The 26,919-nt window shown below is 36.2% G+C and overlaps 1 protein-coding gene across 1 annotated transcript in view; it reads left to right on the top strand.

Moving 5' to 3' along the window:
- Positions 1–26,919, top strand: part of LOC149772531 (uncharacterized) — a 92,762-nt gene that overhangs the window by 28,154 nt on the left and 37,689 nt on the right. Inside the window, exons 7-10 of the mRNA XM_089947653.1 lie at positions 7,395–7,539; positions 23,240–23,581; positions 25,176–25,529; positions 26,058–26,423. Of these exons, the coding sequence (XP_089803779.1) occupies positions 7,395–7,539; positions 23,240–23,581; positions 25,176–25,529; positions 26,058–26,423 (1,207 nt within the window). The remainder of the gene's footprint in view (positions 1–7,394; positions 7,540–23,239; positions 23,582–25,175; positions 25,530–26,057; positions 26,424–26,919) is intronic.

Below are 26,919 nucleotides of genomic sequence, written 5' to 3'. Positions count from 1 at the left end.
TAGTTTGTATGTGAACTTGTATTGTATTCACTGGATTTTGTTACCATTTTGTAGACTGCATTTTGATGCTGATTTGATCAAACTTGGGAAATAGGCCTGTGTTATTGAGATCTTGGTTCAAAATGAGTATGACTGGAGTTCATGCAGTTTATTGATGTGACCATCAGTAACATTTGCTGCGCTTTACAACACACCCTTATCTTTGATCAAATTTGTTGAATATTTATACATTACAAATACTTTGGGCGCATTTGATTAATAGCAAGATGTATGTATATTAATGAAGTAACCTTGTGTATAATTGACTAAACTAGTTACCATATTGGATATTGAATACCAGTTGAATTTTGCTGAACCTTAGAAAATAAACTTAATAGGCTTGGGCTTCTTGCTAATTAATTGTAATGACAATTTGTAAATATTATGGTGTTATGAGTCTAGGGTCTTAAAATAAATAACAGAACAGAGCTAAAAGCAACAAACTTTATACAATTCAATAAATAATTTACTTTCCTAGACAATACAAAGTGAAAAAGTAATAAAAATGAACTTATGGTATTACAAATTAACTCTCATATAATCCTAGAATTACAGACATAATTCCTAATAATTTAAAGTCCTGAATAAATGAAATCCACTGCTGAGGGTGCTGATATGTCTGTCATAACCTGTATAGAGCTGATGTGTCAGCAGTCCTTTCTTCAATGACAGTAATATAATTCTAGGTTTGAATTCACTATAAATCGCAGTGAATACCTCTGTTAAAGAATTGTATAAGAGTACTTTTGTATTTCTAAAGAAAATAATCACTTGAATTCAATAATTTAAAGAAACATATTTTCCAGTCCAAAATAAAAAATACTGGAAACAACTTGATTCCAGTGAAACTTAAAACACGAATAAAAAGTCCTTTCAGCATAAAGATTGTACTGTTCTCTTCGTGACCTCAGATCACACTTAGTAGTTTATATTTAAAAAAAAATATATTACCTAATGAAAACAACCTTCTAGAATGATCCAGCTGTTTACAAATAAAAATGTTAGTTATTAGAAATCAGAATCAGGACCGTGAATTACACATAGGAAATTGCAAAACCTATACTTGATCCAAATAAATATAATAACTTCTGCTATAAATAATGATCCTGAAATTAAGCCCATACACATAGAGGATATTTTTGCTTTGTATTAGTTGTTTACAACATAAATAAATACAAGTCATTTCGGGTCAATTAGAAACTGAACTCATTTTTGGACAAGGTCTATGCAGGTCATGGTATGGTAGATTGCTTTATCGGTATACGCAGAGCATGTTATGGCATATTGCTGTATTAGTATACACAGGTCATGGTACATTGCTATATCAGTTTACACAGGTCATGGTACATTGCTGTATTAGTATACACAGGTCATGTTACATTGTTGTATTAGTATACACAGGTCATGTTACATTGCTGTATTAGTATACACAGGTCATGGTGCATTGATGTATTGGTATACATAGGTCATGGTACATTGCTGTATTGGTATACACAGGTCTTGGTACATTGCTGTATTGGTACGCACTTCATAATCTGGAACATTGCTTTATCCGTATAAATATATCATGATCTAGTACATTGCTGCAATGGTATACTCACATCATGATCTGGTACATTGCTTTATCAGGATGGTACCTTACTTTATCAGTATAAATAGGTCATGCTATATTGCATCACTTTATCAGTGTACATCAGTCATGATATGGTATGTTGGTGTTCTGGTATACACATGTCATGATCTGGTACATTGCTTTATTAGTATAAATTGGTCATCATATGGCATATTGCTGTTTTATATACACATGCCATGATCTGGTACATTTCTTTATTAGTATAAAATGGTCACGATATGGCATGTTGGTGTTCTGGTATAAACACTATATGATCTGGTACATTGCTTAATGATATACGCACGTCATAATATGGTGCTTCACTTTATCAATTGATCATGATATGGTACATCACTTTATCAGTATACATGGTTATGTATGTTATATATCTTGTACCTCGCTGTATCAATATACATAAGTCATGATATGGTACATTGTTGTATTGATATACATAGGTCATGATATGGTATATTGCTGTACTTCATCTGAAAGTTTACTCATGAGAAGAGCATTTACTTTTCTCGAGAAAGCAAATTTTGTATTTATATGTGCTGTTGTTGTTTCGTCTTTAACACCATTTCCCAGCGCATGATATTCTTGCATAGCGGCAAGTATAAATGGTGGAGAAAGAATCCTGGAAAACCTGGATAGGAACCAACAACCTACAGGAAGCTAATGCCAAGCTTTCTTGCATACCCACATTGAAAGAGCCTGAAAGGCGAACACATGCACACAGAGGTGAGATGGCAGAGATCGTAAAAGTGAGCAGTTTAGGCCACTCTGACACTGTTCCTATTCAGAATCCCATCTTAAAGGTCAAGGTCATAACTCAATGTGATATTTTTGTTCACACTCTCCCTTGTACTCCATAACTTTAAATCCATTTCAGATTAAGCAATGAAATTTGGTATACGTGTAATCAGTAGTATGATTGTCGTGTTCCTAATGAAGAATGACTTTTTAAGATCAAGGTTAATGGTCAGTTCTGTCAATATGCATCACTTCCTATTCCACTTTATAACGTTAAACTGTTTGAGATCAGTGGAGGAAACGTAATGTAATTACATGCCGTCAGTAGAAGGCACATGACATACAGCATTTGGGATCGAATTTTAAAGTCAAGGTATCAACTCAAATTTACTTTTCATAAGATGTTTCCTTCTATTCAACGTTTTAAAGACATTTGAGATTTGGTATAAATGTACATAATCGCTCTGTGGTGTCTGTTACAAGATTTGATGTGTTACCATTAAGGTCAAGGTCAGAGTTTTAAACTGTTTCACACATCAAATCTCTTTTGAGACTAAAGTCTGAACCTTGGCATAAATGTGCATTGTGACTAAATCATGTTATGTGTTGTGGATGCAATATTTAAGATCAAGGTCACGTGTGAATATTTTAAAGTTTATTTTGTTCCTGCTTCATATCATAAAGCTGAGTGAGATATGAGGTTAACTTTGGCTTCCTAGGTTATTTCATGTCATTATTACATTCAAAAGTTTATGTCCATTGTCAAAGAAATTAAAAGATTTACTCATTTCCTATATTGCTTTTTAAGATACTTCTATAATACTAAGCTGATTCTTACTCAGTAACTTGAATGTTCTATCATCATGGTCATTGTCATAATTATATTTCATTGAATGCCTTTACCATGGAAGGTGTTGGACCAAATTCACTTGCTGCTTATATTATCTGGATTTATAATCTAACACCACAATACATACAGTTTGTTCCTGTAGAAAATAACTCGTGTCAAAGTGCTGCATTGCTGCTATCACTGCCGACAGCCATTGGTGGCAACCTGTCCTTGATGTTACAGGTTGGGTTTGTTTAGACTTGTTATATGTATTACACAGTTAAGGGGCTCAAAATGTATGCTAAACTGTCGTTAGTTATTTTGTCAGGTGGACTACTAAAACTCATCCATCAATAAACAATTGAAACAGGAAAAATTACCGCCTGTCATTATTATATCAAAGATGTGGTCATGAGTTGGTACACTCCTAATGGCAAATTAGTATGTTTATTGGGTTAATTGAGTGCCTACCAATATTATTCTCATGACATGGTATAACAAATGCTCGCAATGAAATTTACATATATTGCACCAGTTGTCCACTGATAAAATAGCTAAGTATGAGTATTGTTATAACCGTCATAACGGTTTTAATGCACATGGATCTAACCACTTACTATTTTCATTACTGATGGTAACACAAGTGATAGGGTCTCCAGTTAGTTTTAATGAATCAGACACATAAGAAGTATACCAAATAATATGATTTCATATTGATATCATTGGGGACACTCGTTCAGTGCATTGCACTGTGATAGTTATGAGCCTGTGAATGTATCTGCAAGGTGCACAACCGACACTGGATAAGCATACATTGAATAATGTCAATATAAATCTGATCGCAAATATGATTAACAGAAGATTCTAAGAAAGTGATAAATACATATATGATTGTAGTTTACACTCTTTTGTGTCTGAGACAAGACATTGAGCCTCATACCTTGTCTCTTGAGACTAGCTGTATTGAACAAGTCTGAATCCATTTTTAACCGAGTTGAGCACCAACAAGAAAATCAGCTACCTTCAGTAGCTCTGCCATTTATAGAGACGACCAGTTTCAGTTCAATCTGTGCTGTGGATGATCAATACCCTGTTAGATCAATACATGTTTATCTCAATGCCTTCATAGCTGAAAGGAAGGGATGGAGCATCTTTTCTTCCTTTTAATGGATCCATTGATATTTCGACTTCCACTATTTCATGGCAAATGTCATTATCATTTAAAGGACTTAACCATCCCTAACAGATGGAGAACCTTCTTGTATGCAACTAAATACAAGTGAGGTTTGAACTGACACTATTTCATTGGCTTTCTGACCCATTAGGTGTGTTCGGTCTTTCTTGTTGGGTCTTTTTGTTGACTTCAGGGTGAGGCGGGGGATCAGTGGTATACTAATTAATTCACTATGTTATATTGTAATCTACTGTTTATATCCAATATACGCACGCATATCTGTCCATCTCTCTAAATTCTACACTAATTTTTATCTATGTTGTTTCTCATTACAATTGTCCATTCAGAATATATATCACTCCATTATGTCTATTAGGTATCCCTTCGCTTAACTCGCCTTCTTGTATATCTCAGTCTGATTCTAATTTCTAACTACATCTTATCTCTGCTGTCCTGTTTTCTTTGTCTGTCCTGTTTCTGCTTTTCTTTCTGCTTTGTGTCCTTCTGCCTTCCGCTTTCTACCCCACATTACATGTTGCATCTATGTACAAATATTGTAATCACACACCCTTTTCCCACATAAAGAATATAATTGGCTAATCATTACTCGTCCCCCTGATCATACCATAACTAAATGGTGCTGAAACAGCAGGAATATGACCCAGTTAACCAGACATGTCATGATGCTGACCTGCTTACCCAGATTTGTTAAAACCTTCCTGAAGCCTAAACATTTGACTTGCTATTGATATGCCCTCACACCCAAATTACATTAGTTCCTATGATACTGGCCTAGTTACCCAGATTTATTCATGGTTCCTTCATGTCCATCTCTGAAATTCCCATATTCACACCCCACATATTACTAGTTAGAAACTAGATATCAGTACTGATATATATTTTACTTTTTCCTACACTAAAATCCCTTTTGTCATATGTACTAAGAATCCCTTTGGTCATAAGCTTACTTAAAAAATTATTATGTCACGAAAGCAAAGATTTGGCCATCAGATATTGCCTTCTCCTCCAATCTCCGCTCATTGCAATGTGACGCATGCCTTGCTTCTCTGGGACCCATAGTTGTGGCATAACGTATGGCCCAGAGAAAAACCAACACACAACAAAGAGGACCCCTCCTCCCAAAAAATGGTGTGTAAATTAAATTATTTGGTATCAGCTTAACATCAACCATCCCACCTAACTGTCAGATATGCAATACTAATACAATGTAGTTTTATTTGGAGACAAACTAATTTAAGCTGTGTAATGCTTACCAACCAATAATGCACAATGCCCTCCTACGTCATTATAATAGCATGTTGTAATTATTGTCTGTAAGAAAGACCATTCATTAAATGGGCATGCAAAGTGTATGGGTGGACTGTGTTCTCCACTCTAATTTTAGATTTTATTCAGTTTACTGAAGGTTTTGCAAATTAGAAAAAATGTATTGTTAAAATCATGTATGTGATGAGAGAGGTTAGAGTATGTAATAATGAGTGAATATGCGTCCATATATAAGAATTTATTATGTGTTTGTATTGACCTATTTGTCATATATTTTGGCCAGAATACTTATAAAATCTGTTTGGTCCTATTAGCCAAACTAATGTCCATGTTAAAAATATGCCATTGCAATTTGTCCTTTACATATCATCATATAAATATGCTATTTTCAAAACAAGACTTTGCATGATGTATATTTGATCATACATAAATATGGTGACCATATGACTTCCAATCATGTTAACACAGAAATCACAATGGACATTGCATTTTTTTTATTTTATGGCTACTTCTGGAAGTCATCTTTTATTGGCACTGTGCTTTTGCTTAACAAATTATAATGTTAGTTGGCCCGAAATGGAAATGTGGCCAACTGATATCCAATATGGCAACCATGGCAGCCATTTACAAACATTTGTTTTGATAATGTATCCTCCAAAGCAGTCATGTGAGTATGTGGATTCCACCATAGTGCATATATACTTTTTATTCTCGATGTTGTATTTCTGATCCTAAATATGTTTCTTGTAAATCTGACTTCCAATATATCCAGCACTGCAGTTAATTTGACAAATGTTATCTCTCAAATCACGTATCGATAAGAAGGAAGACGTGGTTTTATGTTGAAGTTCAGGATTATTTTCTGTTATTAGAGTATTAGTCCCTTCTGGTGACTCTTGCTGCTGGATTATGTTATGATGGTTATGTGAGAAAATGTATTTTTGTTTGGTAAGAAACGGCCGTTATCCCTCTCAAGCTTATGGTATGCACCATAGACTCGCTCTCTGTTTAAATCAAAACCCACAAACTAGACAAAAAACACCGTTATGCAAATCCAATGGACATACAACTGACTATTTTGCTTCTTTGGTCTGAATAACTTAATAATCATTATAAGTTTCCCATAATGAATAAATAAATCTCTTAAGAGTGAAATTTTCAGCAATACCACACTGCTTTCATCAGCGACTAGCTTCATCACGTATCACAAGCCATACAACGTTTTAAGATAATTTGCACACGTGAGGGATGAAACAAAAAAATATGGTATAGTTTATCATTTCAAATATAATGATTGTGCAAATAAAAACATCAGTGAAAAATTGTAGCAATACGAGACATTTCATCATTCCCAATCAAACCAGGGTCATCATATCTTTGGACATCACATGGAACAGGAAGATGAAGGAGGCGATTGCAATATGACAGTGGAGGCCAGCACTAAACAGGGATGAGGGGCTTGAATTACCACCCATCTAAACCAGTTTCCTTGTATCACATGACCATTAAAAATCATGTGATCAACAGTAGTTGCTGATGAAGGCAGTATGATGTTGCCACAAATGTTGAACTCTGAAGGTATTTACATGCTGAGTATGAGAAATTACTAATAATCATTTGAACATCTTAGATATAGACACTGATGCTATGAACGTATTACTTAGCCTGTCACAGAATTAATGAATACAATTGTCCTTTTCTAGGGATATAGATTGGAAGAGGAGTTGTCTAATCTGAGTTTGGAAGGCTATGCATCAAAGCAGAAGGTCAAGCAACAACAGATCGGTGGTACTCTGTTTGGACCCAGCCTGGCTACACATGCAGCTGGTACTGGCTCTGGAACATCAGGTACAATATCTCTCAGAATTTTAATGTATTTAGCCAGTGTAAGTTTAGTGGAACATTTTAGAAATATAATGCAATATGTACTGTATTTGTTGGTTTTGGCAAAGATTCTGATTTTTGTTTTTACGATTATGAAACAAAGGTTAAATGTAATAACGTATGCATTTCCACAGAACATAATAAATGTTGTTGTCAGTTAGTAAATTGCTGATAAAAATGAAGTTGCAGTAAGAATCATGTACATCCATCATATTATCAACATCATCATCATCGAAATTTCTAGTATCATGTAACATGAGTTTTCACGATAGTTATGGTTGTATCTGCTGTACGATAAATAGGTTTTTCTATGTAGTTTTGTTTAGTAAACGCAGACTATCATCTAATTCATGTTTCTTTATTCATTGTAACAAGTACTGTATCATGCACAAGCCGAACACAACATGTCTATCAATATGGGATGACCTTTTTGCTTTTTTGGGTGGAAGTTGGGTGAGTCCTGGGATTTTATGTGATAACATAGTTATAGTCCTCAAATATGATACACCTCAAGCAAATTGCCATTTATATAGGGATCATGATGTGGGAGGTAATCCATTCCACATGAATTCCACAATGAAGCTACTGCAGTGGTTGGGTAAATACCTTCCGATCACCATAACAACTGAGTGGGAACATGTGCTTCTTTGTCATGGAGAGGGCTGATCGACTATATGGATTGACATTTGAAATACCCAATGAATGAAGACTACTCAATGATTTATATATCACATTAATTTGCAGTTGCACACAATTTAAATAATCAATTAGCTTTATGCCGAGTATATATTTGACAACAAAACATAATTTCAACAAAGTCTGTTATATGCAAGACATCTGGGTTTACAAAAGGTATTATTGACTTATATTCAATTTATCGGTCGGAGTTACCAAACACTGTCATCTCACCTCTTTAGAGATCTCTGCACAAGCCTAGTAACAGCTTTCCTTTTTTAACGGGGATTTCCGAGGCTTATCCTAATATACTGATGGCCATATATAACTTATCGTGTGCATCCGTCTTTTACACTATGACACATACGTTATGTTAAAAATAAATACTTGTTAAAACTATTGTTAGTTATATTATAAAATTGGGCCGAATTGTCTTTCGAATTGTTTTATTTTCGGTCCATGTTGGGCCGAATTGTCTTGGGCTGAATTGTCTTTGGGCCGAATTGTCTATAAGTCGTATAGTATATACTTAAATTACTTGCATGTGACTCATAATCCGGCAACTGGACGAAGATGACGTGTCCATTTTTACGGTCATATGAGGTTTCCGTAAGAAATCGTGGCCTATAAGTTTCAATTAAGACGGGTTCCCACATAATCCATTTTCCCTATTTTTTTTATAGCTTATCTAATTTAATCTTCACAAACTCTAGCTTTTTATGAATTATTTCAGCTTGTAAGTCGACACAATCTTTAAAGTTAAAAAAAAATTCAGAGTTCTGCCCTAATATGCCTTTAACCGAATCTAATGCTTGCATAAGTTTATATAACCTTTTCGTCACTTTCTCATATCAATATCGTAATATTAAACTCGTCGGATGAGCAACAATCCTAAATGTATTATTTAAGCTGCTAGTTACAGAATACAACATTACATCCTTCGTAGAGTCTGCATAAAACGATAGGCATAAGGTGTTAGTGATTTGGATTTTTAATGTAGATTTTAAAAAAGTATAGTCATAGTGTGACAGTTTATAGTGATGTCTAGCACTGGGGCATCATGCCGCAGAAATGTAACATCGTGTCCCACCCAGTAAAATTATCCTGACACCATGCCGACCAGTTAACACTAACCTCCTTATGCTCACCCTGAGCGTAAAACGTGGCAGCTGCTAGTTATATTTTTATTAGTCCTTTGTATGACTGGGCCTGGGTTTGAACCTGCAACCTGCCACATATGATTTGGACACTCTACCCACTAGGCCAACATAGCGGTCCTTACGTTTCCAGAGAAAATATGTGTGTATGGACATGTACATTTTGGTCACAAGTAGTCAAAAGAAAACGGACCTGTAGAGACTGTTTTACGCTATTCAATATATATTTCGTTGTGTGGGAAAATGTGAAGCAAACACATTAAAATTAAGTACAGGAATGAAAACATAAATCACTGCATTTCTCTTATTGTTTAAATATTTTAATAACACAATTAAACCCTTAATTTCTTTTTCCGTTTGTTTGGTTAAAAGTAAACTATTTTATTATAGTTACTATCATTAAAGTTTGCATATTTTGTGAAGCATGATTCTATGCTCACAAAAGCACGTGTGTAAATGTGTTTAGTCTTTGAGTATTAAAATACATTGTGCACTGTGTACTGAGCTGCACCAGCAGGTAAGTTCCATGCCATTCACTGGACGTCCACTATTACATAATAATGCTAATTCAATATTCAAATTAGGGCAATACAACTTAAGAGCCATGACATGGATATTCCGCGATGACCAGCTGTATCTGGTTTGTGATGAGTTTGAAAGGATAAGTCTACATTATGGGAACATGGATTCCATATAATCCACGATACGCATACTTTATGTAGAATCGTTATGAGTTATCTGGGTCCTTTGTACACTCTGCTTGCTGAGTGGACACTCTACTTCCATGCAAATGTCAGGAAAACCAACACTAACAATCTAAATTACACACACACACACACACAGTGTACACACACACTTCCAAGCAAATTTCAGGACAAACTTTACACACCAACAGTAATTAAATACATTTAAGTTTAAATAGAAAGTGATTCATTTTCATGATATTCAAACTCTCTATTTAATATTTTTGATTAATAGAAGAATTTATTGATCCGTGTAACTTAACATGAACATTTAAGCATACTATTAAGAAAGAGAAGACTCTCACTCTTTCTGTCAGACTAGATTTGTAATGTCCATTTATATATATATATATTTATATATATATATATATATATATATATATATATATATATATATATATATATATATATATTATAGCAAAACAATTCTAAACAATATTGTAGTATTGATTTGTTTCCTTCTCTTTATTTCCTAGTTGTATAGTGACAAGAATTTACAATGTAAAATATAGTTCCCTTATTGTACCACAATGATCTCAATAACACTTTAAGGAATAAATACTACCAATTTGTGTCACAAGCAACACAGATGCTGCTCTCTGTGATACATCTATATATCTTTATTTATGTTGCAATTATTTCTCCGATGTATCCTCTGATTTACTAAACCGATGGATTATTGGTTAGATCATCCGCCTTGAATGTGGGAGGTCACGGTTTTGAAACGTGGTAGAGTCATAAAAATGATACTAACAGCTGTATCACTGGGTGCTCAGCATTAAGAGGTTAATGCTAGGACTGGTCGGCCTTGTGTCAGGACAATGCGACTGAGTGGAATATCATGCTTCATGGCTATGTCATGATGCTACAGATTAAACATCACTATAAACTGCCACACTGCAGACATCATAGCAATATGATTGAAAAATTGTTAAAATAGCTTTAATAAAATCCAAATCTATTTACTAAACCAATTTGATTTATCAGTAATTGTAATAGACACTGCAAATATAACTTGCTCATTAATATAACGTATTTTTGAAACTCAGAAACGGGAAATGAATTTTAGCTATGTTTGGTATTTTAGATGATTTGCAATGTGGAGATTAGTCTCATGCAAATTAAGAAGGGGGTAAAGTTTTCTACAAATGCGTGGGATTTATAACCATTCCTTGAGTCTTGAATTTAGTCATTCTTCCTTTGGAGTTTTAAAATTTTTAATACAAGATTTCAGCAGCAAAGTACTTGTTTTCTCTCTCTCTCTCTCTCACTATTTCTCTCTCTCTCTCTCTCTCTCTCTCCAGCTTCGTCTGGATACTCATTTTCAAACAGTCTGTCCAAGATTGTTTTGTCTAACTGACTCTAATCATTGACATTTATACCATGAAATGCACATATTTATACTGCCCATCTCACGTCTTTCTGTACTCTACTAGTATCCCCAGCTGCAACAGCAGCCAGATGAAATAGTAATTTCCATTATTTTATAAGTGGACTATTATTATTATTTTCACTTGTAAAAGCATATCAAGGCTGGGTGTGCGATATATAAATTTTAGTTGTGCGGTACCATGTGTGCGATATGGATCGAACACCAGATCTGACATGTAATACATATGTAATAAATAGCCTTACAGTGGTGGTTTTCATATAATCAATCGTGAGTCAATCAATGCAGTATTCAATCCATCAATCAAAGCAAACCATAAGAACAGTGGATACTAAATTTTAGGTAATATAGTACAGCCCACAAGCTCATCGAAAGGGTCTCAAAATTTTGGTGAGGGGTAATGGATCAATAAACATGCCGAGCGGCAAGTTTTGCTACCCGTATGACATCAAATGACAGCTGCAGTTTGATCTTTCTGCACCTAATCAGGTGCACTGGGCTGATGACTTGTATCTTCTGCAACATAATACCGTTTGGCTACGTTTGCAGTTACGCACAGACCATGGATGATGCCACCTGTCCACAGTAATTAGAAAGAGACCAGGTCCTCAGCCACAAAGGCGGCTTCCAATTTTCCCTGCTCTATGGCATATTTGTATAAGATTGGACTGTTAGAGTGGCCCAAAACTGCTGGTGGTTGACCATGTTTGCGAGTATACAGAATCATTGCTACAACTCTTAGAAAAGAACAGTGTGCAGGTGTAGTGTGATGTGCCTGGCAACCACCACACAAAGGAATTGAAGGAGGGGTCAACTGTAATCTTGCTGAGCAGTGTTTTGGGCACCAGTGTACCAAGGAGATGCTGTATCCACAGCGACAAACATGGAATTGTTTGAATGGTTTTGGCAGTTACCAGCGTTTCTAGTTAAAATTGAAATTTGGAGGCATATTGTGAACGAATGCACATTGCAACAAGTTTTCCATTTGATCTGGAATGAATAGAGTTTTGTATTTTTGTCGATTCTATGAAATGTAGTGATTATGGACTTGATTTATATGTGACAATTCCACATGGAATACATCGGATTGAAGAAGCGAGAGAGAAGCGTGTTGACCGGGTGATCTAAAGCGCTCTCCATCACGGATCACTGCCATCTCACCTCAGTCTGCGTAAGTTTGAGTCTCGGGTTCGCCAAATGTGAATATGTGAGAAAGTTTGCCGGTAGCTTCTCGTGGGTCGGTGGTTCTTTCCGGGGTTGTCCTGGGTTCTGCCTCTACCATTAATACTGCACGCCATGTATAGCCTATTGTGCTGAAAATGGTGTTAAACCCTATAACAACAACAACAAAAGTTTATATTTGTGCCATTGAATGTTTGAAATCGTAATGTGGGAAAAATAACAAGTCTTTCAATTGCAATTGTCAAAAAGACGCTGTGGAATGTAATGCTTATTTTATTTTGAGTGCAGTAAGGAGGATGTATTATTGAACTTACATTCGAAAGTACAGTACAATTTCAAAATTTGTAATCAAGATTGAGAACATATGTCATGGCTCATGCAATTCGGATTTGCAGAACTAATAAAGTACATTTTGAGGAAATTTAGGATGTAAAACTGTAAGTATAGTTTTTGTCATTCGTATTACCAGCTAACAAAAACAGTTTATGCTTATCACTTGCATTTATTTGTAAGTACTCTTTCTGCCGTCTACTGTATATCATCATCATCATCATCATCATCAGTCTCATGACCTAGTGTGGTCGTTAAGGCGTGATGTGATTTTGATTTTTAACATAGCTTTAACAATTTTTCAGCCATATCGCTACGATGTCTGCAATGTGGCAGTTTATAGTGATGTCTAGCACTGGGGTATCATTCCGCAGACATGTAGCATGATGTCCCATCCAGTCACATTATCCTGACACCAGGCCGACCAGTCCTAACACTAACCTCTTAATGCTGAACGCCAAGCGAGGCAGTTGTTAGTACCATTGTTTAAGTCTTTGGTATGACTCGGCCGGGGATCGAACCCACGACCTCCCGCATCCGAGGCTGACGCTCTAACCACTAGGCCACCGCAGCGGTGGTCGTTCAGGCACTGTGCTGCTGAACATCTGACCAGTTCCCTCCACTTGTGCCGATCATGTGCCAATGTATGTGTCTCCCCAAAACTTTTCCTGGTCCATTCTGTGATGTTTTCAGTCCACTTTTTTCTGTCTACCTCTCCTTCTGCCACCCTGGACGCTGCCCTGTAGGACTGTTGTGGATAGACTGTTGGCTCTAGTGACATGGCCAAACCATTTCAGCTTTCTCTTTTTGACGGTGGTGAGGAGGTCCTCATATTGGCCTACTTCGCGCCTGATGGTGTTACGCACTTCTTAATTTGTGATGTGGTCCATGTAAGAGATGCCAAGGATGGTTCTGTAGCATCTCATTTAAAATGACTGGATTCTTCATTGTAACTCTGCTGTCAGGGTCCATGCCTGACATGAGTACAAAAAGACTGAGATAACTAGAGCTCGCAATAGTCTGATTTTAGTTTTCAGACAGATATTATTGTCTCTCGAGATGGCTCTTAGCTTTGACATAGCTACCATTCTTTGTGCTGCTCTTGACAAAATTTCTGCTCTTAATCCCTCTTCAGTGATTATGGAACCAATATATTTGAACTAGCTCACTGTTTCCAATTCATGTCCTCTGACTTTAATCTTGGCTGAGATTTGTTTGCCACTATTTGCCATCAGTTTTGTCTTCTCAGCGCTTATCTCCATGTCAAATCTGGAAGATGTTTCATCCAGGTTCTTCACTAAGGTGGCTAGCTCGTCTTCACTGCCTGCCAGCCCATCAATGTCGTCTGCAAAGCGGAGGTTTGTGATGTTGCGCCCTCCAATGCTGACTGTCCCACAGTGGTTTTCCAGGGCTTCCCTCATGATGTGCTCTAAGTAGATGTTGAAAAGCGTGGGTGACAGGAGACAGCCTTGACGCACTCCCGGTGTTGTCTCGAACCAGTTCCCCACAGCACCTTGGGCAATTACTGCACTAGTAGCCTTGGCGTACAGCTGCTTGATGGTATTGGTTAACTTTTGACCCATGTTATACTTCTTCATTGTGGCCCACAATGCCTCATGCCACTCTCTGTCAAAGGCCTTTTTGAAATCTATGAACATATGATAGATGTCTTGTTGGTGTTGCGAGTACTTTTTCGCACAGAACCCTGAGATTGATTATTTGTTCTGTTGTGCTTCTTCCACTCCGGAACCCGGTCTGTTCTTCAGCGATTATTTCTTCTGCTTGTGGTTTTTGTCTGTTCAAGATGATCTTCAGCAATACCTTACTAGCATGGCTGATCAAACTGATAGTTATGTAATTTTGGCACAGCTGGAGATTGTCTTTTTGGGAAGTGTTGTAATCAGTGACTGGGTCCATTGTGTTGGCCATTCACCCGTCTGCCAGATCTTGTTGCAGATTTTTGCTAGCTCTTTCAATGATTCTCCTCCATTCATGATAAGGTCAGCTGGGATGTTGTCTACTCCAGCTGCCTTCCCATTCTTCAGTGCTCTTATTGCTGACTCCGCCTTTTCTTTGAGAATGGGGAAGTCATCATTATTTGTGGAGTTTGTAACTTCAAGCACCTCTGGGTCTCCTGTGGACTGATGGTTGTAGAGTTCTTTACAATACACAGTACATCTTTTTGAAATGTCACTTGCTTCTGTGAGGCCTTTTCCATTTTTGTCTTGAATGGTACTGACTCATTGTTGTTTCTGTCTGGTGAGGTCTTTCCCAATTTGGAATGCCTTTTTGCTGTTATTCTTTATCAGACTCTTCGCCATTTCATATGCACTTTTGTCCAATCCAATTTTGTTTTGATTTGCTTAAGTTTTTTCTGATATTTTTGTTTATTTATCGGTATTTCAATGCCCCAGTTGTGTGTCTGGTGCTTTTTAGTTCTTTTCGGGCATCACACAACTTCAGAATCTCTTCTGTAACCCAGAGTTTTTTCTTCGGTCGATGGAGGCCAATGATGTCCTTGGCTGTCATGACTGTGTTGAAGGTGTTTGTCATCTCATTGACATCACCATCCATCACAAGGAGTGGAGCAAATTTTCCTCCAATTGTGGCTTGGAATGACTTGCAAATGTTAGGGTCCTTCAGTTGTTCAAGGTTTAATTTGAGCCTGATGTTCTTTGGCTTGTAAATTTTCTTCAGCTTCACTTGGAAGTTCATAATCACGAGGTCATGATCACTACCAACATCAACACATGGGAATGTCCTTGTTTTTGCTCTTTTGATGCCAGATCAGTAACGGTTTTGAACCAGTATGTAGTCGATCTGGTTGTGATGGGTTCCATTTGGTGAGTGCCATGTCTAGCATCGTGTAGCTTTATGTTGTCCCAGGGTGTTGGCTAGTACTAAGTTGTTGTAGCTCGCGAACTCGAGCAGCCGTCTCCCTCTTTCAATGGTAAGCTCATTGCAAGAAGGTTCACAATGTTATTCCCAGTCTTTTAGAGCATCTTTGCCATCTTTGGCATTCCTGTCCACTTGGATGACGAGGATGTCTTTTTTACTGACCATGTTTAGAACACCTTGTAGTTTGTTGTAAAACTCCTCTATTTCTTCATCATCATGATCGGTAGTTGGAGCATAGACTTGGATAATTGTGATGTTAAAGGGAGATGCTTTCAATCGAATGAAAATGATTCTGCTAGATATGGGGCAGCATTCAAGGACAGATCCCTTGATGGCTTTGTTTACAAGGAAGCCTACTCCAATTATGGACTTGTCACACTCTCCACTATAATATAATATATGCCCATCTTCGGTTTGGTGTTCTCCTAGGGATTTTCATCTAACTTCACAGAGTCCCACAATGTGCCATGTGTAGTGTTCCTGCTCATGTGTCAACTCTTGGAGTCTTCCTATTTGGGCCAGAGTGCTAATGTTCTAGGTGGCGATGGCAATGTTGTCTCTCCCTCTGATTGTATGAATAGTACCAGTAGCACACTTGTCACCTCCATCCTGGTGGACATCGGCAGGCACGGTCCTTGTTGACCCAGGCGACGACCGATCTGGTATTGTAAGCTCAGATTTATCCAGTATTATCAGTGTGTCTTGGGCAAATGTCATCTGGCGGAGCCCATCCCTCTCCAGACCACGGAGTTGCCAGAAGGGGATGTAGTACATCGTCCAGCTGCCTTAGGGTCTTCACTCCGGATTTTGTTCTAGGGTTTACTCCCTTAGCCTTGGGCTAACCAAAGCCGACCTGCAAGGCAGCAGGAAACTCATAGATGGGTGGGTGTGTCCATTTCCCGAGGAGATAAAGCATCTGCCACTGCCCTAGGATATATAGCTAGCCTAAATCTCAAACATTGTATCAAAATAATTAACACGGAATGTGCCAAAGCAGCTGATATGTTGCACTTCGCGAAACATCTGCTTTACTTCATTCAGAAACAAATTTATCAACCAAAACGTAAAGAGCTTACTAGACGAAGGTTCATGATTTGTTTACAAATCAAAAGTTCTAGTGTCTGCGTCCATTGTTTGTTTACAATAGAAAGTAGTTCCTTTATGAGTGCAGTATGAAGTTGTGTGCAAGTTTAGTAAAAAAAAATATTGAACAATTCTGACTATGCAAAGTTAATGGAGAAAAAATATGAGCATATAATAATATATGTTTAGCACTGAAATTGAAGGAATTAAGTGTAGGCTTGTGCATTATGTGCTGTAGGTTGTGCCCCGCCTCCTTACACACCTACCCATATGCATCCCTGTTCAACATGACACTTAATTTGAAGCTGAGTAGTCATTCCAACTATTTACTTATTTTATACATACGAAGTGTGCTTGGATTACATACAGGTCAACCTCACTTTGCCATTTGAATGTCTATGTGTGTTGTCCAGATTAGTTGATCTGACCGGAGCAGCACAATGGTTATCTTGCTACTGCTTAAGGTATGCACATCACTGAACTTGGGCCACGTTTTAGTGTTTATATATGACAGGCTTTACCTGAAAAGCCCGAATTTCCTGTTTTGAAGGCTTCCCTGTTACCTTGGCCCTCTGCTGGTGGAGCAGTGTCACAATTGGAGCAAGAACCTAGGTTGGACGATTAGAGGTAGTCATCTGCAGTCTTGTATTGTTTTCTATAGTAAACCTCTGAGTAATCTACTGTGTGTTGCAATTACAAAGCCTACATGCCAGCCTGCTCCTAACATAGATGACAAAATCACCTTAGGGGCTACAGTGGACACCAGAACAAAACCAATAATCACTAATTGCTGTTGCTTCCTTTTTATCCCTGGAATGAAAAAAAGAGACATATTAATGTTTGATATTCAAAGAATGGGAGAGGAGTGATTTTTTTCAAGTTTTGAAAGTGTCTTTTGCATTACTCACATAGGACTTCTAATCCTAATTTCTAATTGTGGGAGACCATGAGCATATTGACAGTCATTTTTAGCCATCACAGACTGGAAGAATCTTGCACAGATTAGATACATATTTCTTTATTAGGGTTTTAAAAGCCTCATCCTTGGCACATTTGTCTTCACCAAAATCTTTGTAGTAGTCAGCATGCTCACTACAGCAGACAACTTGAATGCCTCACAGCTCTAGCCATTCGAGAATATTGAGGGTACTATGTAAATCTCATCCTATATAAGAATGGAATGTACTTTTGGACCATAAGTTCTAGCATTTTATTGTCATTCCAGTAAATTAAGTTGTGCATGGATATATTTCTAATGTACAAATACAGCACCTGTTTGCAATATCTAATGCAAGGAAGTGGGTAATAGCAATAGGGTTGCAGTATTGAAAGACAACAATTACATGTTATCACAGAGGCTCCTTCAATGTTGTGATATGAAGGCACTCTGTTTCCAAGGGATGATCATCACAAGGAGTCTAGTACATGTTCTTTTGCCGTTAAATATGAACCTTGGATAAAGCTTTCCTTGAGATCCTTACACTTAAGACAGTATTATTTAACATCAGTAAGGAGAATGAGTGAGATTCATGCCTTTTTCAGTGGCTTTCGTCATGTATAATTTTCATTGGAAACTATGATTTATTTTCTGTTCTTTGTCAAAATGGGCATAATTTGCCTTTAATAGTTCCATTCCTAGACTCAGTCATATCTGTGTTGTGGATGAACAAGATAGGTTTATTGGTCCAGTTAGGGCTGGAATATAATGATGCTACCTCTCAATGGTTTCTCTGATAGTTTGATGGCCACCATTTAGATGGATTCATCTCTATCAAGAGAGCTTATGTCACTAGCTGAGATGGACCTTTCTTTCAATTAAAATGCACGATATTAGGGCCATTCTACTTCATGTTCCGACTTGAATCACTCTTTTTTGGATTATATTATGATAGATACCATCTCATCATTGCATATTTGATCTCTGATGAACAACAATAAAGGTATTTATTTATTGGGTTGAATCATGACAGCACAGTAAGCCACCAAGCAATCCACAAGTTTAAATTAGGGAATACTGCTGTTGCAAGGGTAATAACATTACGTTTCTCATGCCATATTTTGTTTGATTTTAATCAGCATCCCTCCTAATGGAAAATTCACTTCATCAGCTATTACAGTCCTCACCCTCCTTGATTTGTCTGCAGCATTTCACACAATAGACCATGATATATTACTTCACCATCTCCAGCATGTATTTGGCATTCATGATACAGCTTTACTGTGGTTCAAGTCCTACTTAGTCAACAAGACACAAATTGTATCTGCAAATGGAATACACTCCAACCCAGTTGATCTATGTTGTGGTGTTCTTGGACTTGTTCTCTTCATTCTGTACTCTCAGTCTCTCTCAAGTGTCCTAGATCATCATGCAGTGTCTCATCAATTGTACGCTGATGACATGCAAATATACAAAACTAGCCACCCAACTGAAGTTGATGCTACCATCCAAGGTGTAGAGAGGTGCATTTCTGATGTGAAATCATGGATGACTTGTAACAAGCTGCAGATGAATGATGTTAAAACTGAGGCCATTCTGATCACAACACAAAGACTTTCTGATTCATATCCTTTACCTAAAGCAATAAATATCAGCAACGGCAACATTAAATTCACACAATCAGTACGAAACCTAGGTGTTACTCTGGACAGTACTCTCACATTGCACCAACATGTCATAAACATATGCAAGGCTGCATATCTTGAGCAGAGAGGCATCAGCTCAGTTCGCAAATATCTTTCAGTTGATGCCACTAAAACACTTGTGTGTTCATTAGTACTTTCAAGACAGGACTATTGTAACTCAGTTCTGTTGGTTCATCTCAATATCTACTCAGAAACTTCAAAAAGTTCAAAACACAGCTGCTTGGGTCATACTTAGAGTACCACGATCCAAGCACACCTACCCGCTGTTCTGTACCCATCACTGGCTATCAATTCGATCCAGAATCAAACACAAAATTTGTTCTCTGTGCTACACTTCACTGTCGGACTGTAGTCCAACATACCTATCTGACCTCACCAGTGTGTACACATCAGCACGTTACTTGCGCTCCTCTTCTGACAATCGTATACTCATTATTCCAAGTATGAAAACAAAGTCATATGGACAGCGTTCTTTCGCATACCAGGGCCCAGCAAAGTGGAATGAATTGCCCACTGAACTTAGACACAAAGACACAGTGATCACATTCAAGAGGGCTCTCAAAACTCACTTATTTCGACAGCAAGAGCAAACTTAAAGACCTAATAATGTTTTCTACCTGAAATATTCTCAGCATGTTTTTTTTATTGTTTTTTTAACGTTTTTCTAATTTCATGTTGTTTGTTTTTGTAATAATATTACTATGTTTCTTATCTTATAGGTGTTGTCTAAAGTTGTAAAGCGCTTAGAGCTTCTAAAGATCAGGCGCTATACAAAGTCCTCATTATTATTATTATTATTTTATTATTATTATTATTATTATTATTATTATTATTATTAAGATATTGGTAATATTGCAAATATTTTTTTCATACTCTACTTGTGTAGCCCTAATGAAAGCCAAAAGAGGAAAACATGAATAAGGAATCAACCTAAAACCATATTCATTTGGATTTAGTCATTAATTGGAGAATGAAATATTAGCTTGGACTGGAGACAAAAGAAAAGCATTGGATTAGTAAAATATAAGTATTACATGATTAAAAGTAGTATTACACCAGAAACATTGTATTACTGGATCCTAAAACTCTTTTGACAGTCCCCCATAAATTGCTAATAAAGAGTAAATATTTCATTATGGAATTACAATCAAAACTAGCCAGACTCCTTTTTTAATGTTTTCAGTGCAAATATTTAGTGGTAAATAGTACCCAGGTTGATTGTTTTTTGATGATTTATTCTAAGCTCATTTAACAATTACATCGGAGAGAATGCTTGTTACTATTCATGTTGATAAGCATACTGGAAGAAAATACATTAGGTATTTTACCTTTATAATCCAGTAAAATACCCATATAAACTGTTTATCTGTGACACTGGCCTCGTGGCACACTACTACATGGGTCATTGCATTTTTCCTTGTATATCAGTGACATTATGATAGAAAATGATTGAGAAATTGCATTTTTTAAAATATAATTGTATATGTAACAAAACAATCAAAACCCAGGAGGTTGTTAAAATAATGCAGAATTACATTAATACAGTAGGAAAGTATGCTCGAAAATGGGGCATGTGATGTCAACCTGAAAAAGTTGCTCCTTAATGCAAATGAGAAGAAAAGACTACACACATTTGTAATATTCTGTAAAACGTACTTAAGCAGAATATGACATTAAAATTAAATAATTTAGGAGTCACAATTACTTGTGATCTGAAACAGAATGATCCAGTTCAACAATGATGACCAAGTAAATCTTACATTAGGCCTGTTAGGATGTAAGTTATCATCTTGTTCACAATTGGTTTTCAAGGATTTATTTTGGAATGGTTTAGAATATGATGGTACATTTGGGACCCCCATTCACTGTTTTTTCAATATGAGCTGGACAACCTTCAAAAAGAGAGCAGCCGGTTTGTTACATCCAATTATGACTAAACTCCAGAAATTATAATCTCATTGTTGAAGAAGTTGTCGTGGCTGCCATTAGACAGAACAGCAGGCTGGAAAACAAATTAATATTGTTCTACTAAGTTTGAAAAACCTGGCTTGATCAAACAAAAAATGTCGTTTCTGAATGGTTGGTAATAAATGCTGTCTCAAAAGTCAGTTGTCATCACGATAACCATATAATACGTTTGTATAACACATGCTGGGCAGTAGAGAACCATATAATACGTTTGTATAACACATGATGGGCAGTAGAGAACCATATAATACGTTTGTATAACACATGCTGGGCAGTAGAGAACCATATAATACGTTTGTATAACACATGATGGGCAGTAGAGAACCATATAATACGTTTGTATAACACATGCTGGGCAGTAGAGAACCATATAATACGTTTGTATAACACATGCTGGGCAGTAGAGAACCATATAATACGTTTGTATAACACATGATGGGCAGTAGAGAACCATATAATACGTTTGTATAACACATGCTGGGCAGTAGAGAACCATATAATACGTTTGTATAACACATGATGGGCAGTAGAGAACCATATAATACGTTTGTATAACACATGATGGGCAGTAGAGAACCATATAATACGTTTGTATAACACATGCTGGGCAGTAGAGAACCATATAATACGTTTGTATAACACATGCTGGGCAGTAGAGAACCATATAATACGTTTGTATAACACATGCTGGGCAGTAGAGAACCATATAATACGTTTGTATAACACATGCTGGGCAGTAGAGAACCATATAATACGTTTGTATAACACATGATGGGCAGTACAAGTAGCACTAGCCAAACAAAACTGTCACAGTGAACAAGTAAGCATGGATAAGTACATCATGATGTATGTAATAGTGTTTTATGGCACCCCTCTGCAAAAGGGACCATGTAGTGCCTAACATGAGATTACCGGTAAGTTCCAAAATGTGAATGACAGTTGTACACAACTATAGTAAGTTAATCTTTTAAACACATTGTAAATTAAGTACAACAAAATGAAATACAACATGTAGAGATGCTACATTCTGCAAAATAACGCACGAATATAATTACATTATCATACCACTATGGCTACAATTGCAAAAACAGGAGTGGATAATCATAGTGAACGATCAAATCTAATGATTAGCTCTATCAGAATTACAATTTTTGTCATTGTGGCTTATTTTCCATGTCAAATAATTTTTAGCAACAGACTATTTTGCATGATTTGATTAAAATGTAAAATGTTTTTTTTCTTCTACTAAATGATGTTTTATACCAATTTTGACAATAACTATTGCTGAATGCTAAATGTTTCCTGGTGTGTCCACAGTTTATAAGTTCATGTATACTTATGTCCCTATTTTGCAATACATGTGCGCACAGATACACACACAATGCATTTGCAACAGGGATTGGTACAACTGAATATGGACATACATAAATGTACTGAAGCCAAATACATCTTGCTTAAATGAAACATGAAAGACTTTTAAAACTGGGTCATGGTGAGTCAACATTTGTATTTTATTGTAATACAAGTTTTCCTGTCTATTTGCTTCCTATTTTGCCTTAATTCTTTTGATACATTTATATTTGTTTCTATCACAGAAATGACAACTGGGTGGAATTACACAGTAGAAAACCTCATTGAGGCATGGCCGTCAGTTGAAGAGTATAGTTTAGAAGAGCTTACTCCAGGAATTATTTTACCTTTCTTTGAGAAGGAAAGACTTTTGTCTTCAGAAGAAAATGAAACGATGCTTAAACTGAGAAGAAGGCAAATGGCAGAAAAGCTTCTTGAAAGGATCAAGGCACAGCTTCCTGAAGCATTTTCATCTTTAGTTCATGCCTTGAATGAAACTCAGCAAGACCTAATAGTGCAGGGATTGAGACATCAAATCGAAAGGAAACATGATCCACAACCCATGAGCCATGATCAAGAAACTAATGGTATGGCCATATCTGGTAACAAAGTGTAAACCAGCTAGCTTGTATGTTAACAGTCTGGTACTTAATAATGTTGTTTCTGTAATGAGATGTGGTGGTGGGGTTTGGAAAGACTTATCATAAAGGCACATATTTATAGCCCACTCCTATGTTTATTATTTGAATAATTTGATGCCTTACCGTCTACTTCAGTGAGAATGAAAGGCACGGGGATTGTATCTTTTAATATTAAATATTCCATTTGTAGGCCCATCTAATGTTTAATGAATATAAATAATGAAATAGTAACAAATACAGCATTAACTAGATTACATTATGTCTTCCTCCTTACCGAAATATGTACTGTATAGTCTTGACAGGCTATTGCAACTTTTTTATCATAGGTATCGCAAACACTTTTTTCAGATTCCATAGAACGTGTACATCTAACCGTTAAGAAATCCCTGGTTCTTGTAGATTACTTGGTACAACATAAGTTTCCATTTTCTCTCTCACTCCACAGACTTCGCCGTATTCTTTCTCTTATGCATGAGAGAGAGAGAGAGAGAGAGAGAATTTGAATCAAACTATGTCCCATGTTTAATTCATTTCGAAGATACTTGATATATTTATTTTATTACATCACTAATGATTGATCAGTGGAAGTTCATCACAGATTTAGAGAATATAGAAGCGATAACCTACTGTTGAAACGTAAACTAACATTGATACACTGTTTATTATTGCACCATGGGTGGATCACAATTTGATATACTAATATTCGTATATGAAATTTGTTTGATACCAACACTTTAAAAGGCATGTTATTTTTAATATATATATATATATATGTGTGTGTGTGTGTGTGTGTGTGTGTGTGTGTGTGTGTGTGTGTGTAGCATTGTTTTGAAAGAATTGCGAAGGGTAGAGTAACTTTGCATGGGAAAAAGGTTTATTATTTTATATATTCAGTGTTGATCAGCAGCTCACACTTCCACATGTTTGTTTATTATCATTTATTATTTAGTTGACAACGGCCAATGCACATTAGTAAAATATTATATACCACCATGTAATCTTTCCATGCCATATTTAAACTCCATATAGCGTCAGTCTTTCTTATGGAAATTGTTATGCAGATGAAGAGATGAAGGATGTTTCAATTGGTGCCATTGCTGTCATCCCTTGATAAGTTGGATTACTGTATTAAAAGATCATTTAACATTTCTGTCACATGATTATAGATATATATATATATATATATATATATATATATATATATATATATATATATATATATATAGATATATATGAATCTAACAATGGACTATATTAGGTACCGCAGGGTATGCATCTTAATATTCATCCCTTGGTATTCGTATTCTGCTTTCAAGTGGTAGGTAAATGTTTAACACTTGATTCTGAAACAAAATCTTACATTATCACTTAATTGAATTGGCACTGTATAGATTGAGCTTGCATCAAAAGTAAACATGTGCCAAATAATCGGCAAAAGAATATGTATGTCTGATATGAACAAAAATGGCGTCATTGAGGAAATGTCATCGCCATGTAAGTATTTCTCAAAAATGATCGAAGATTTCGAAATATATTTCAGCAATGGTGACCAGTGTAGTCTACTACACCTTCACATTGGAGATGTTAAAGGATGGAATCATACTGAATGATGCAGAGTCAAAAACTAGAGCTTACTTGGACAAGGGCCGCATAATCTTTGACCATTGCATGAGATCACAATGTCTGATATGGAAAGCTGGAAGTGTCATCATATGTCTTAAGCCACTTGGGAGCCTTACAAAGGAGGGATTAAGATTTTTCTGTGTTCACAACGGAATTAAAAACTTTGTATCAGATTTGTTAACGAGAAAGATAATATTCTCATCTCTTCCTGAGGGTGAAATGATTGTACATGTTCAGGTGCATTGTTACAATGAAGACCCAAATTTTGAAGGTAAATACAAACCTGAAAATGTACCTGCACTTAGAATTGAATATGTCTTGCCACATTCGATATTTATGCATAATAAGCGCAACATTTGGATTTGACCCCTCATTATTATTGTCTTAATATGTTAATAATGTTTGAAAAATCAAAATTAAAGTCAGTCCCTGGCAGTGCTTATGCTGTGTAGGTAATGTCATAACGAAACAGTGCGTGTGTACTTAGTCTTGAATTTATCATCATAAACTTGGGGAACTTAAGATTTCTAATTGATAACTACAGGAGCCAGTAAAAGCAAAGAAATTAATTGCAGTTGATTGTAACAATGTGAACTTTATTAAGCATTATGGCCGACATGTTACTTATAATTTGTATATTGTTCCAGTGTAATGTTTGTCCATAATTCATTTATTTCTTAATGAACTTTTAAGGTTTTACCTCCTGTTGATAGGAACTTCATCAAAATGATTTTTAAAAATTGTTTCTTACTCACACTGATTAGCAATGTTAAATTGTATTCATTCCTTTCATATTAAGGTGCAGATGGACCATGCAGAGACTATACACCGTTGAATGTGCAGGCCAGTTTTACAGTCACCGATAATCCTGAGATGATTAAAAATAATTTAAGTCGTCAGTATGACACCTTCCTGGAAGAAATTGAGCCATTGCATTTCAAGGACACATTTGTATCCAAGGAAATTTTGGACAATTTATTTTTTGAAGGACTCAAAAGCCTTGAACAAAGACGGAAAAGAGCCGCTCGTTTCCTGGAAACAATCATAGATAAAGGCAACAAAGCATTTGCTGCTCTTGTACTTGCTTTGAGAAACAGTGGATTGGATAAACTTGCTAATGATCTGTGTACTGTCCAGGAGTGTTCATCGCAGTTTGGAGATGAAGGTTCATAGCATTTTTAAAATATAAAATATACTCCAGGGAATATAAAAATGTTTTGGAAGGAAGTCAGAAAAGATGAATGTCACTATCTTTATTCATTTATCCAATTTTACTAACTGATGTAACATAAATGTTTAGTAAATTACATTCCATACCCAAACGTACCTTTAGGAAGTATAAAGATTGCACATTCAATGCCAGGGCTTTATTAATGATGGGCATGACTGTCTGAGGTGATATTTTAACCTATCAGACTTTATTTGGAAGAATACACTTGACAAAGCATAGACTATATAAATATATTAATTTAAGATATGACCAGGGAACAAATTAATTCAGCAAAATTGCATTAGGTTCCAAACACTAATAGAAGAGAATATGTAACTGAGAAATACAATATCATACAAAAATACATAAACCCTCGCGAGCTCTTAATATGTTTAGTATCAGCGGGATACTTTAATAGTAGTGGGATACTCGTATCATTTACATTCAAAGC

This window comes from Sinohyriopsis cumingii, unplaced genomic scaffold, assembly GCF_028554795.1.
Source record: "Sinohyriopsis cumingii isolate HCF-2022 unplaced genomic scaffold, ASM2855479v2 utg001397l, whole genome shotgun sequence".
In the NCBI taxonomy this organism is placed as follows: Eukaryota; Metazoa; Mollusca; class Bivalvia; order Unionida; family Unionidae; genus Sinohyriopsis; species Sinohyriopsis cumingii.
Note: the sequence above shows the minus strand (reverse complement) of the source record. Positions and strands in the feature narration are given on the sequence as shown.